The 15,325-nt window shown below is 35.8% G+C and overlaps 1 protein-coding gene across 1 annotated transcript; it reads left to right on the forward strand.

The window, feature by feature from the left end:
- Window positions 1-486: 486 nt before the first annotated feature.
- Window positions 487-14,878, forward strand: ZDHHC14 (zinc finger, DHHC-type containing 14; the record flags this gene model as incomplete). The annotated part of the gene is made up of 4 exons (XM_010191201.1): window positions 487-591; window positions 2,380-2,489; window positions 5,105-5,207; window positions 13,609-14,878. Coding segments are annotated over 4 exons (720 nt in total), but the record flags the coding sequence as incomplete, so codon positions are not given.
- Between the last annotated feature and the right edge of the window lie 447 nt (window positions 14,879-15,325).

The following is a 15,325-nucleotide window of genomic DNA, read 5'->3' on the forward strand; positions in this document are numbered from 1 at the left end:
GACAGCTGTTTAATAGCAGCACTGTGAGTTGGGAGTTTATTGTCTTCCTCTTTAACATGATATGTTTTGGGCAAATGTTGCTTGTTTTGAGTATTCAACCCCACCCCAACTGTTTACGCTCACAGGCTGAACAGGAGTGGTTGTCTGGGCCATTTGCAAAGGCTGGGCCATTCAGACACTCCCATACTTGCCATGTAGACTATATCCAGTTATTAGAGTGACTTGAGAGAACAACCGGACTTTGTATTTTACTTGGGCTAGTGCACTTTGATGCTAGTGTTAAGATCTCTATCAGCATCTTAACTTCAGTAACAACAGTTTTTGCTGACCCCTTTGAACTACCCCAGAGATCTCAAGGGACTTGTGGACTGTAAGTTGACTACCCTGAATTTTGTGATTGTAACTACTTGTTATTTGATACAACTTTTTTTTTCTTTTCTCTTCTTTTTTTTTTCCCATTTGCATGTATTTCCTTGACTTTCTATTACTGTGCTGGAAGCTGTGGTGTGTTTTTTCTCAGTATGGTCCATTGTTGGCCTCTCAGGTTTTCACACATATTTGATCAGCTCCAATCAAACAACAAATGAAGATGTAAGTTCATAGTATATGTCTACATATAAGTTTCTAAAGAGTAATGAGAATGAGATGATTAATTCTAATTGTATGTAGTTTTTCTCTGTTATTCTTGGAGAAGTCATGCCTGCCTGCATAATTTTGTGAATGCCTCAGTAGGAAGGGAGGAGGTAACCTAGTCATGCTTGATTTAAAATATCAGAAGAGATCTTTCGGACACTATTTGTTGTGGTTTGAAGATGTGCTGGTTTAATAGAGCATCCATGAGGATTTACACCCACAGGACCTGTATCTTGAAATAGTAAAATACAGAAGAGAGGAGAAAGAGAAACAAGTATTTATTATACAGTAGGAGATTACTAAATATTTTGCAGTATCTCTTTTTCACTGGAAGTGCTAAATATTACTTGACTCAAAAATTGCTTACTATAAAAATTTTAGTGTTGAGTTCTCAAAACAGAAATATCATACTTTTTATTTTTCCCCTTTGAGATTTCTTTGCCAGTCTGAGGTCTACAACCTCTGGCATAGAGTGTTTCATTAATTTAAAGGTCAACTTTCTCATTTCTACAGTTATCCTATTTTGCACATAGATTTCCGTTGCTTTGGTGTTAAATTGTATTTAACCATGTGTGAAAGCTTCATGTGTCCTGCCATAACTAAAAGAAAAAATACAAAATTAATGAAAGAAGAAAATAAAAATAAGCTAGGTAGCTAATGGTACAGGAAGCTTGTTGGAATTTAGCAAGTAATCTAACAGATTTTAAACTGCAAGTTTAAAATTATTTTGTTTCGATTTTCTATTGAAACATTTTTCATAGGTATCTGGCAAATGTAAAAATAGCCTCTTTGGGACATGTTTTGTTACTGTTTAAGGTCACAGTTAAAATTATAAATTTTAGAATAACTACCAATCAACCAGAAAGAACTTACCAAGCAGGCTTAGAATGAATTGTACTTCAGCATCAAGTATCCACAAAGTAGCCGGACTCTGAAGAAATCTACCTTATTAGTAAGAAAGATGAGATATGCTGATATTCCTCAGTTACTAGGTTTAGGCTAACATTGTCTCACTTGATGGGTGCAGCATGCTTCCACTACTTGGGTTTACCTCAAATAAATGTCTCTTTTGGATTGTTGAAAGTCAGATAGCGGGGAACTGCAGCAGCCTAACATGTCTGAACTTCAAGTTCAGTAATTTCACTTAAAGCATACATTTCCTGTTGAATACAGTAAGGCATTTTACTCAGTCTCTCAAGTATCTCACAAACAGAAAAGCAAGACCGGCTGAAAAAAAAAATTTACTGTGAGCTAAAATGGTAGTAATGACAGCAGTTCCTTCATAATATTTTAAAGCCATTTGTGGGCATTAGGGAAGATAATGTTGTGTGGTATTGCACAGCTTATGAACTTACCCAAGAGTGGAAAAGTAGTACTTTATTGCTGGCTTTAATGGTATGTTGCTATTGAACCTCTTCTGTAGAACATACCATAATATTTGTAAAATTAATCTTAGACCATTTCAGCACGTTTAGATGCTGAAATTTCTACTGTGGGTATATTGGTCCTTTGATATTTAGGATTGTCTAAATCTATTGACGTATAGCATGTACTTATTTGTAAGATTTTAGGATCCAGCCTTTCATAACAGTTCAAAACTCTAAGCTGTTTGGAAAGTGTGATCACGGGTTTTCTTTGGTCTGCCTCTGATGTAAGTAGCATGTTGCTGCTTTGGCAACTCTTAATTTGTCTCAGCCATTTTCTATGTTGTATTATATGTGATGAATCTTGTTCGTATCTCTTCAGATTAAAGGATCATGGTCAAATAAAAGAGGTAAAGAGAACTATAATCCATACAGTTATGGCAACATCTTTACTAATTGCTGTGCTGCACTCTGTGGGCCCCTCTCTCCAAGGTAAGAGTATCAAAAGTGTTGTTAGTATAAATGAAGCTACACAATTATTGATGAAAAAATATTCTTTCTGATTACTTGAGTTTACTCAACAGAAGAAAGTTTTGTTTTACTCTCCATTAGAAGGTTTAAGTTTTTTCCTCAGTAGTAAAGAAATAAGCTGGTGAATTGTGGTTAAATGAAGTTAGTGATCAGATCCTGTAGAATATGCTTAAGGTTGACATCTGAAATGAAAATAGACTTGTTTATCTGTTATTTGAGCCTTTGCCACTATAGTTAACAACTTATAGCAACAAAAAAAACCCCTAGTAGTTAGCTGTTGCATAATGGGAAATTTGAAAGGTTATTATATTCTTACATATCTAACAGATGTGACATTACTTTAGGAGAGTTTAGGAACCTTAATTCTAACAGTCAGTTTGATAATTGTCAGTTTTTGTCTTTTCACTCTGAACTGTTTTATTTGAATAGACAGTATTTTTAATTTACTTATATTACTGTTAACATATATATACATTAAGCTGAATTTGGTGGTCTTACACCAAAGCAATTCCAGAGAAAGCTTAATGGATTAATGTTTGCTGCATACAATTTTCAATTTTGAAATCCAAAATATTTGCATATTCAAGGTTACAGATGGCTTTTCAGCTTGAACAACATATAAGAAAGAGCTGAGACTAGAGAAATAAAACTGGCAGCAGGAAAAACATAATTCTCTTCTTACTCTCAGTGGTTAGATAGTTCCGGTACTCCATGTACAGTAGAGGCCCAGTTCCTCTGTAGAAAGTTACTGTCATCTTGTAGATTATTTTTGTGGCGTACTCATCAGTTGAAGCTGTTTTGCTTTATCTGGAATGATATAGTTATGAATCTGAACTATTGAGAAGAAAGTAAGTGAATGTCCAGTGGTTAAGCTGTTTCATCGGAAGTGGGATTTCTGTCTGTGCTATTAAGAATATCAGAGGAGGTTCTTCTATGAGCAGTTGAGGGTCAACAGGAGAGACTGACATCTTTTCCTAAGGAGGGGACAGCTGACTTAAGATTTCTATGTAGTGTGTTAACACTGTCATCTCTGTGGTGAGAAGGAGGAAATGGTGCCTGAAGCCAACACTGTTTTCAGCACAAATCCAAAACATAGCCCCATACTAGCTAATATAAAGAAAATAACTCTATCCCAGCCAAAACCATGGAAATCTTTATTAAAGCTACATAATGTTTTAGTATTTGAAATAGCCACTTAAGTTGATACAAGTAGCAGCACACAATAGACCAGACTGGCATTGGCTCCTGCGTTTTTAACAGACTTTGTACATTTTTTGCCTAAATTCCATATAGCAACATAACTTATTTAGATGCCAAAGTCTATGTAGAGTTTCTGCAGCGAGATATTTTGTGACCAACAGTAAAAATTTACTAATTTAAAAATGTAAATTATAATCTCACTTTTTTGACTTTTAATCTCAGTCGCGAGATAAAATTTTTTTTCTTAAATTCCAGTAAAGTGTTTAGCGGCAATTGTAGCTTAAAATTCAAACTGTTCAAGTGCCTCTGAGAATGGAATGCAGATTAACACAGGATCTGTAAATAGTCCAAAAGTTTCTTATTTTCATTAAAGATCATGTTTCTCATTTTTAAACCTAAGCTACTAGATTCAGAATGGATTTTACATGTCCTCAGTGGTAACGTTCAAGTCTTAATTTGATCCATAGCTGTCAGCATAGGTCTAAATAGTGTTCTGATACAGTAAATCATACACCTATTTTAAACCATCTGATTTTTGAAGGAGTGCTTTCCACATGGCAGATTGTAATCTCAGGTGGATTTCAAAGTGTTTTGAATGTACGTAAAAACCTGTTCTGCAGACTTTCGCAAGGAAAGTCTTAAACTAATCTCTCAGTGGTGGAAACCACATTGACTTTTGAGAGAGGAAGCACTGCCTTTTTTTTCCTATGCGTCCTGTTCTTATCTTTCAAACTTGAAACCACCTTCACCCTTAGCAAATTTAGAGGTCACATAAATCAGCAAATAAAACCAGTTCTGTGCTGACTTGAGCTTTCAGATGTTTTAAAGCATTCTTGATGTTTTGTCTTGGTAACAGGAACTACAAGCCCTCTAGTTAAAATCTGACATCTTGTGGTAAAACTTGTTGTTTTCCAGACAAGAAATAGCATTATTCAGGTCACAGGAAAAAAATATTTTGGCCTATGATTAAAAATATATGGAACTATGATTGAAAGCTACATATAATTTTAAAAGAAAAAAACCAAACTACAAACAAACGCAAACCTTTTAATAAATTGAAGCATAAGTGATTGAAAAGCTGTTTGGTTGGTTGTTTTGGGAATTTTTTGTATGGAAGTGATACAAGCTAAGACACATGTAGAATATAGTACTTCAGTCTGTACATTCAGCTTTTAATGAATATTAACTACCAGAACCTAAGTGCAGTTTACAGTTCTCAAATTGGGAGTAAAATTCTATTTGGAGTTTCAGAAGTACCTTTAGCTAGGTCAGATGATTAATTTCTCCACAAAATATTTTCCTTTTTATTGAGGGGAGGTAGTTATTTACCAGAAATGTCTCTAACTCTTTTTAAAATTATTTTTATTATCCTTTAGCTTAATTGACAGAAGAGGATTTATACAACCAGATACACCGCAATTAGCAGGACCATCAAATGGCATTACTATGTATGGGGCCACACAATCTCAGAGCAACATGGTAGGAATCATCCCATAGTGTTGTTCATCAAGATTCCTGTGAATGTTTTCCTTCTCCACTTTCATGTGAACTAATCAAGTAATAACTAACTGGATACAGCTGACACTCTGGGTGGAATGACTTGTTTATTAACAGTAAAGAAAAAAGGCCCAAGGCTCTTTTTAATGTATGTTTCACACAGTGTAACAGTTATTGCTCATGGATTCTAAAAAAGAAAGGCTTTTCTACACTTGATTTATTGAACATACTGGCATTTTGACTGGTACTGTTGACACCTGCTGTATCTTGAACTGGAATATTCAAGTATCATGGACTTGTGCTGGTGCATCATTTTCCAGCTAATTGTATTTTGTATGGCACTTTCTTCATACTTTATTTCCTTCTTTGCTGTACACTGTGGTTTTGCATAGACTATTGTGTTTTAAAAAGCAAAGATGATCAAAGAGGAGTTTCTAGGGCAGAAGTATGTTGAAGAAAGAGCAGGAGGACACTGAACTTCCAATGAACAAAAAATGGCAACTGGATTGTTACAACAAAGGCTTTTTAAACATCTTTGAAACTGTGCCAATAGTTTTTACTTTGTTTTTTTGCTGGTAGCGTTGGCTATCTTAATGGAAGATAGGATTTCCAGTGCCAAGAAGAAGAGAATAACTGGAAAGAGATCTTTTTCCAAAGGCAAGCATCTTACGTATGTGCCTATTTCTGAATTGTTCTCCACATATCTTCATTTTATGTGGGTTCTAAGACTTTTATCAAAGAAGCTATGAGTTATGGACACCCTCCCTCTGCCAAAAAAAAAAGAGGAGGCCGCAAGGCCTTCTGACATAATTGAGCCTTTCTTTTGAACGAAAGAAGAAAAGACTCACTCTTCCCAGACAAATTAGTTTTAGTGTCACTGATAAACTGTGCTGTAGTTCCTAAACTGTTTTTACTTATTATTTTGAGGATTAAATAGAAGATTTGCTAGTCTCATTAATGAGAAAATGTATGTGAGACACAGTTTTAAATCTGAATATTCTGTGAGATGCAGTTGTGCAGGACAAGGTAATGCTCCATGCATATTTTACTCAAAAAAAATTAACTCTGGAAAGAGAAAAGGGGTTTTATTTAACAAACAAAAAAAATAAAGCAAACCTTAGAAATAGCATGAGGTCTTTCAGAGATCACCCAAACTTTCTGACTATCAAGGCTTCTTATTTTTGGGGATCATTAACCCACAGCAAGTCTCTGGCATTAAATTATCTTAACATTATAAGTATTATAGTTGCACTGTAAGAAGACACTATGGTTATTACTAGATATTAATGAGAAAATCTTGTGCCAGTTTGATAAAAAATTGACTAAATTTGTCTCTCGAAATGGAGAAATCTGTTATGGTATTACTTTAAGCAAACATTACTTTACAAACAGGTAGCTGTTAGGATTTTACAATGTAATACCGGTAAATATGCCAATTCTTCAAGGATTTGAACTTACATCTCAGAACATGACACTACTAAAGCTGGGAAAGGCTTGGGTTCTTTAACAGATATCAGTGTCACTTGAAAATGTGTAGCTTTCACTTCTGAAACTGATCTCTCAGAAAAAGCTTGAAGAATGTAATAGGCTGTGTTTGGTATGGAGGAATATCTCTAAGCCTTTGAGCCATTTTTCTCAGGGTATTATTCCTGGTCTGTGTCCAAGACCAGTTGGCTTCTAGTGGCAGCTAGCTATCAGCATTAAAATTTCTCTCTTGAGTTTTGTTGCAAACTGTTATAGATCTGCTTATTTTCCCAGTTTCTCTGGCACTATGTTCTCTATTTAAAATCTTGCATTCTTTCCTGAGTTGCGCAAAGCATAAAAAATTATAAATTCATTTCCTGCTGGCAACAATGCAGTGGGACATAACTTTGCCTCTGTTTTGTTCTTCTTTCGTATTTCCCTGTTTCTGTGTTCTGAGGTCAATGTTTTTGCTCTTCTCAGTAGATTCTGTACCTACTTTCAGATTCCCATCTCTCCTATCTCATAAAGCAGCAAACAACAAAGCTGATTTGCCTATTTCACAGCTAAGATCTCAATCTCATCCACATAGGTTAACAGACTTTCTTTTTTTTTTTCTCTACCAAAATTAATTAACCTTATTGCTAGCTCAGTTGTTTTCAGCCATTCTGTTCAGTTACCAGATTTCCTGTTCCAATTTAAATTCAGACAGAAACAATCATGGAAAAGTTAATCATTCTATTTAAACATTTTTCCCATGAAGTGACCCCTAGTACTTTTCCAGGCTTTACAGTACCTGTTTAAGTGGGTTTTCTTCCCAGTACACAATCTTAGGTTCTGAAGAAGAAGTTTGGGAGCAGGAGGGCTGGGACCACCAGCCATTCACTTCTTCTCTCCTGAAAAAGACCTCTGAAGCCTCTCGAGTGAAAGGCAGTGGTGTACACTTTATGGCAGAAGTATAACAAGGCATGTGACAGCCTGTTGGGTTTTTCTGGTGGTGTTTTTTTTAGAGGAGGAATCTCTGTAAGATTCTCTAGACTCCCTCTTGTTATAAGTTCAGATGCAAACGTCGACATTTCCTTTGGTGATTGATGGTTTAAATATTAGACTAGCTCAAGCCCAAGACTCCCGTGGAAGCAAAAGAGCAGGGGGAAAGTCTTTGTGGAACAAAAGGTTTAATTTTTACCTCGTGTTGTCGCTGGCAAAGGTTAGGCATAAGATGGAATCGCTCTTTCCTTCTCTTCCCTTCCCTCAAATCTTTTACTCAGTGACTTGTCTTTCTAAATAGAATTCTTGTGCCTCACCCAACTAGCTCCTCATTATTCTTTAAATCTCTCTAGGTTGCTTAATATTATATTCTGCTTTCATTTATTTTAATACCTCTTTCAACATAGCATCATCTTTGCATTTAACCTCAAAATAAATATCAGGCTAAGTTTAAATTTGCCAGACGTTTGTTTTCAGTGCAATACATTATCTCTTATTCAGGATATCCTTTGTGGGGCGCTATTTTTGTACTTAACAGCTTTTGTGGTAATTTTGCCTTCGAGACTTTGAATATTTCATATAGAAGCTACCCTACCCATGCTAGTGACTCAGTTTGTCACAATCTCAGAAAGTTGGGGTTGTTGCTATAATCAGTGCTTCATAGACCCATACTATGATTGGGGTTTTTTTGATCTTTTTATAAAAGATCTTTTTCTCTTGTTTATTGGTATGCTTGCCCAAATATCTCTCTTCTCATTTGTAAAGATGTTTTTTTTTTTCATGAAACACAGTATCTCACCCATTATGAAATCATAATTTTCTCTGTATTTTATTCTTTATTTCTCTTTCATTTTAAGGTTTCTTTTCTTTGCATTCTGAAAATAAGTTTTTATTTCACCATAAACCTATCAGCTGCCATTACCTGGCACTTCTGTAGTACAGAGCTTTCCTCTGAAAAGTCTGAGTTGATTCTTGGGTTTTGATACAGGATATTGGATTTGTTACTAATTTGTTATGAAAAACACAGAATCCATCTCACTCCATGCGCTTTTCTTTTTTTTTTGAGGAACTACTTTGCTTTATTTTTACTATGATGTCTCTAGGAATTCTCTAATGCCTTATGAAGTGATAGGTTTTACTTCTCTCTGCTTCTGTGTCAGAACAAGATAATTTCTTTTTTAAGAAAGTTGCTTGTGCTCCTGCATTTTAGGCACCTCTTCCTTAGTGCTCAGGTAGTCTCTTGTGTGCCAAATTCCCTTATTTCCAGTTCTCCCTTTCCTTACTTATACGTACCACTGAAAATTGTAGGAGCCATAAGAGCGCATGTGCGTAAGATTAGTTACCAGTGAGACATGCAGCAAAGTCCTCTCCCAAATGTTCACATCAGTATTTCTAGCACTGATCTGGAAACAGGAATCCGACTGATCCGGGGAGCATTAACTCTGACCATCCTAGTATACTTTCTCCATTGCTTTTCATATTCTTGTTATTAGGAGTAAACGTTTCTACCATGACAGTACAAGGATCAGCAAGGACAGGAGCCTCACTTTGCTGGGAGCTTTACGAGTGTGTTTCCTTGTATATTTACTGTCCTACTTCATGAATGTAATTTATCATTGCCCAGAATGGAACTTAGGACTCTTATCAAATCAACATTGCTACAGTCAAGGTTGTTGAAGGATTTCTATTAAAGCATTTTATTTCAGAGTTAAAATGGGTTAAACGCACATGCAGTAAATAAATTTCAGCATTTTGCTTTGGATTGAGGTATGTTTTAGAAGCAATTCTTTTGATTGTGCATATTTACTGCACTTTTGCTTACTTCACAGAGCAGTATCAGAGCCCACGAACTAGATTTCTTTCAGAAGGTGTGCTCCCAGAATGCACCCAACATGCTCTACCCATTCATGGACATTCAGTCCATCAGAACAAACAGTAGCTAGTCTGAAGCAAAATCCCTGGAGCAGGTATAGTTTAACCATTGGTTTCAGAAGCATTTCTCTTCATAGATCTACTCCTGTTGCACTGTACTTCTTGCTAGTGGAGCCATTAACTTGGTGGGTTCTGTGGCTCAGTTGTTGCACAGTACCTGCAATACCACGATTTTGAGTGTGAAATCCTACAGCTGTTGGAAACAGTTGTACAGCTCCATCCCTCCACTCTTTACCCATCTATCATATCCATCTGGTATGGTATTTCAGCATCCTTTTTGTTGTGTCAAGGCACTGTCATTCAGTGCTGTCAGTGCTGCTCCAGACTTTCTGTTGTTTGTACTTTATTCAGAGATGCTGAGATAATTCAACCTTCTTTTCTCCATCTTCTGAGAACCGCAACAATTCTTTAATGTTACTAGTGTTTAGAACATTTTTAACAAAGTTAATTTTAAATTCAAAGTATATAATCTCTGGCTTTGGCATTAGAAATGTGAAAAATATATTGCCATATACAACAGCTATGTTAACATGTATGTTTTGTGGAGCTTAGAAAAAAATCAGATTTTCTTCAGGAAAAAAGATCAAAAATATTGTTTCCTTAGTTATTTGTATTTATTACTTGTGAAATAAACACAATTTTAGGTTTTGTCTAATTTGCTTTAAGTTGTGCCTTTTGATGTGAGAATAAAAGCAAAGATGGCTAAAAATTTCTATGCACATATACAATTGAAATTTTGTGCTTGTAGAACTCATTAAACTTGTCACGTTCAAAAGATGCTGTTCCTCTGAAACAGTGGAATTTGTAAGTGGAAAATAAAATTAGTAGATCTGAAGTAAGAAAATACTGGTGTAATAATTTCTACAGTACATTTTTAGCTATGTAGATTTAAGTGCTTGGCTTTTTGTTACAATCATAGGCTTTTTTATTTAATTTGAAATGCCAGCATTTAATAATTCATGTGATTAATAGCTGTTAAGATTTTGGACCCTAAATTTCATTTAGTTAATAATAACATATAGAATCAAGGAAAGACCACCATGCCAGCCCTATAAACAAATCTTACTTCCTTGTTTAGTTTTGTGTTGGCTGTTTAGACTCAAAAATAGTCTTCCTGTTATAGTATCTGTTGGTTTTATCAGATGTTTTTGAGAGCTTCATTGAACACAGCTACCTTTTCTAGTATAAACCCCACTCTAGTCACTTTTGAAAGCTATTTACAGCCTGCATTTTCCTAAGATATTTCACGTTGGTCACTGTTAAATAGAACAAAAAAAGAAAACATGAAGTGTTCCTGAATAAGAGGAGAGACTTTAAGGAAGTGACAAGTGTGTGGAAGATGAAGAAGAGATATACAGCACCTGAAAAAGTTTTATGACACTGTTTAATGGAGCTTTATGAGGCTACTTTATCTTTTCAATATTGATTCAGTTGAAACTTCCACTCCCTGGAAGTGTTCAAGGTCAGGTTGGATGGGGCTTTGAGCAACCTGGTCTGATGGGAGTTGTCCCTGCCCATGGCAGCAGGGTTGGACTGGATGATCTTTAAGGTCCATTCCAACCCAAACCATTCTGTGAGTCTATGTAATACAGCAGAGTTCAGTAAGAAGAAAATTAATTCAGACTATACACAGTGTGTTCAAGTAAATTACCTTCTTCTTATTTCAATCGGTTGTACTTGTATTGCTTGGAACACTTTAATGATTTCCTTTTCATGATCAGTGCTGAAGCTTTGCTAAAGCAGTAAGTCGGCTGCTAACATTTATTTTCAGTGTACCCCAGTGGTTATAGGCATTCCTCTGTTATTTAACACACTCTTTGGCTTCTGCCTTTCAGAGAGGATGGATTTTGTTGCTCTTTTTGAAGTTTGAAAATTCAGTTAACAGATTTTTAAGGCCTGCATAGTAAAGTTGGTTGAAGGCTATAGTTTAATTGAAATAAGCAGGCGTGAATAACCGTATATTAATCAAGAATGAGTTATTCCCACTGAATTACTAATTGAAAGCTTGACTTTAAAAGATGCTGACAGTTTTCTTCTTAGTAAGGTACTTATGCAAAGTTTTGGCTCTAAGCCTGCGAGTAATCCTTCTGAAATGTTATGGGACCACTTCCGTTGCTTGGCAGGGGCTTTTTATCATTTTGGGGGGTAGAAATTCCTTGCAGCATATATGAACTTAATTTATGTAACAGGAAGTCAGTGCATTTCTCTTTCTGAAAGCATAAGTGTTGGAAATAACGTAATTGAGTAGGGATCGGAATTCTGCCTTCAAAAAGTAGTTGATCTGAGAGTCCCAAGCCGCTTAGACATGTTTAAGATAATACCTATCTACGGTGACCAAGTAGTCTGCTTGCACACTTTCTGAATGTAATGTGCATCCATCACTAAGCTATTTATTGGTGCAACTGGAGGACCTGAAAATAGTGGAGGAAGCCTTCATAGTGATGGTTTTCATCATACAACAAAGCAAGCAAAAGTCTTTCCATTATTTTGCATAGAGTATATCACAGTGGCTTGTTAAACTTTGGGCATTTTAGGAAATTACTGAAATGTTAGGAATATTAGGAATATATTTGATTATAATATGATTAGGAATATCTTGATCAGATGTTGGATTTGTAATGACTTTTAGTAATTTGATATAGATCGAAGAAGTTATTTGTAAAGTAGAAAATACTGAACAGAATCATTGAAATAACAACAGTGAAGAGGCATGCTTTACCTCTGGATATATATTTTTTAGCATTCTGCTTGCTTGCTTCCAAATTTTCTTCGCTACATTCAATTTATAGTTATTTGTTGACTGTAGTGTTTCTCTTGCACAGCAGAACAGTAGTATGGCAAATGAATCTAACAGAATTTTGAAAATCTGCAGATGTTATAACTGATCAGGCTATAAATTAAATATATGTTGTCCTGGGAAGCTCTCAAAAATCACGCCAGTTTGCGTTAAAGAAACCTCATTTGACAGTAGATGTACTACCCACTTTGCTGGCTGGACGTTATTGAAACACCTACATGTCTTGTCATCTCAAGGAATGAATGATAATTTTGCATAAGCAGTTCGTAGGAGTAATGCAGAGCCAAAAATCTTCCTGGTAATACTCACTGAGCTTAGTTGGATTTATATACTGCTGGATTTGGCTTGTTATTGTGAAAGTGTTTGCCAGGAAACCTGTGTTTTGTACCTTGATTGCCAAGATCAAATTAATCAAGAAACAGCCTAAAAATCATAAAAATTTATATCAAATAATTGCATCTCTAATGCTGTCTAATTTTTACACATCCTCTAGAATATTGAGTATAGTATATAGAGTGTATATAGAAATATAATAATATATATAATATTATATGTAATGCATTAATTTGGGAGGGGGGAAATTTTTGCTCATAGAGACTATTGCCAGCTCTATCTTTTTAAAATCACCTGCATTAAAGGAATTCTTGTTCTGGAAGACTTCTGTAGAACCTTAATGCCTACATGTGAGGACCATTTTAAAAAAGACAGTTGGCTAGGGTTTTTGAACTTTGAAAGATGCTTGGATTGTGCCTTTTGGCCTCTCTGAACTGCTCTGTACTCTAGGCTAAAATGAGTAGTGTGGAAGTGATTCACTTCACCTGCAATCAAGGAGGTTCTGAGGTGCCCGATGCAGGTAGATGCACATGGAGTGAGTGTGCAGCTAGGCACCAAACAAGAGTTAGCAAAGTATTTGAATTACAGTACTCAAAATACTATTTTAGAGTAAAACCCTTAAGTGAACATTGTAAATGTTTATCATAATTTACTGTGATAGTAATCCAAGGCTCTGGCTCAATTATGCATGCTTTTTTTTTCCCCCAGGGCAGCATGCAATGGGATTTTTGGGTGGCTAACCATGGAATGATACTAATGGCTTTCTTTTTTCTCTTCATATCCCATTATTTTCCATATCTTTTTGTTCATATTCTCCCTTTTTTTCTCTGTTTTGTTTGCCTTATATGATTTTGACACCCTTCCATTCTACAGTGTGACCAAGATCAGTGCATTCAGAGCACTAAATTCGTTTTGCAGGCTGCTGCCACCCCCCTACTACAGAGTGAGCCAAGCATAACTAGTGAAGAGCTACCTTTACCAGGAAAGACTACTATCACTGGGCCTTGTGCAACTCTAACTCTAGGGCAACCAACACCACCATCTTCTATGCCAAATCTCACATCAGATTCAGGTTTGACAGACATGATACCATTAAAAGAGGACCACGAAGGTCATCAGTTTCTCACTCCTGAAGAAGCTCCATCACCCCCTGGGATGCTGTCAAGCGGAAGTCCTATTGCACACAGCCATACAATGCACGTCCTGAGTCTAGCCAGCCAGGATTCATTGCATGAAGACTCAGTACGTGGTCTCGTGAAGCTTAGCTCAGTTTGAACAGCTTTTTTGAACGTTGCACCGTTTATTGGTGTCTACACAAATCTCTACCTAACAGGAATGACGCTGCAGTACCACTGTAAGACTTCGTAACATGCCTATAATGGAAACTTCATCACATAATGGAATCTACTACTAAAAAGACAAGTTATTTTTTCAATGGAGCTGTGGCATTTTTTTGGCCAGGCTGTTAATGGTTATGCTTTGATGGTGACTGCATTTTATTTTTAAGCAAAACCAGAAATGGTCAATAATCTTGTTTCCTGAAGCTTAGGTACAGCAAGTTGGAAGTCAGCCTGTAACAAACACCATGTACAGTACAAAAGAGAGATTCTTGGATGTGAGTGTCATGCTCTGTGTTCTATGCTCTTGTAATACACACTTGTTAAGGCTTACCACACTTGTGGCCAGAATGATCTGCACTTACATGTTATGCTACTAATATTTGAGATAAAAGATTACCATTCCATTTGTTAATACAAAAAAAAAAAAAGACTGCAGATAATGGATTTGCATGCCACGCTACAGTATGTGTTACAGTGGTGTTGGTATTAAGAGAAAGTGCTGCTTTTTTATTTGTGACTTTCAAAGTGCTGTTTCATTTAAAGACAGTGCAACAAACAAATTAATGGACTATATTATTTTTTCAATTTATTAAAGTTTATTTTAAATTAATCAGTGGTGCCTAGAAGATGGAGAATTACTGATTTGATCATGTTGCATATCATTTAACCTTCTGTTTAAGTGTTTAGAGTGAGGTATCGTGTTGTGCCATACCACAAGATTCTTCCACTCCCTAATGTGATACAGTTACCTGTGGACCTCCAATAAAATTACATCCTCTATTTCTTGGACATGTGTACAGTTATCCTTGCACAGTTATCCTGGGGAAAGAGGGAGAAATCATGACTTCCTGACATAGTTTGTGAAGATTTGACTGGAATATGTTTACGTAATGAAACCAGAGCTATGGAGGAAGAGCTGGTTATAATTAGGATTGCTTCAGCATCTTTTATGGTTTTATTTGAAATGTGCACTTGTTCCCTTAAGAAGTCTTTATTTGGAAACAGTAGACTTAGCCTCTGCTTGGACTGTAATTTTGTGTTCTTTATATGGATAAAGGGTGAGGGACTTAAGGTTCAAGCAAAGTCAGATGGCTCAGTGAATTTATCGTAAATGGTTAACAATGGACTGTAGCTGCCCCCAACCATCATCCTTCATTTGTATTTGTCCTTTAGTACTAGTTTTAAATGGAAATCTTGATTTCACAGAATTTCTCCGTGCTTTTTTGTTGTTGTTTAAGTAAAGCATGGCA

The sequence above is a fragment of the Mesitornis unicolor genome, unplaced genomic scaffold (assembly GCF_000695765.1).
Source record: "Mesitornis unicolor isolate BGI_N332 unplaced genomic scaffold, ASM69576v1 Scaffold54798, whole genome shotgun sequence".
Taxonomy (NCBI): domain Eukaryota; kingdom Metazoa; phylum Chordata; class Aves; order Mesitornithiformes; family Mesitornithidae; genus Mesitornis; species Mesitornis unicolor.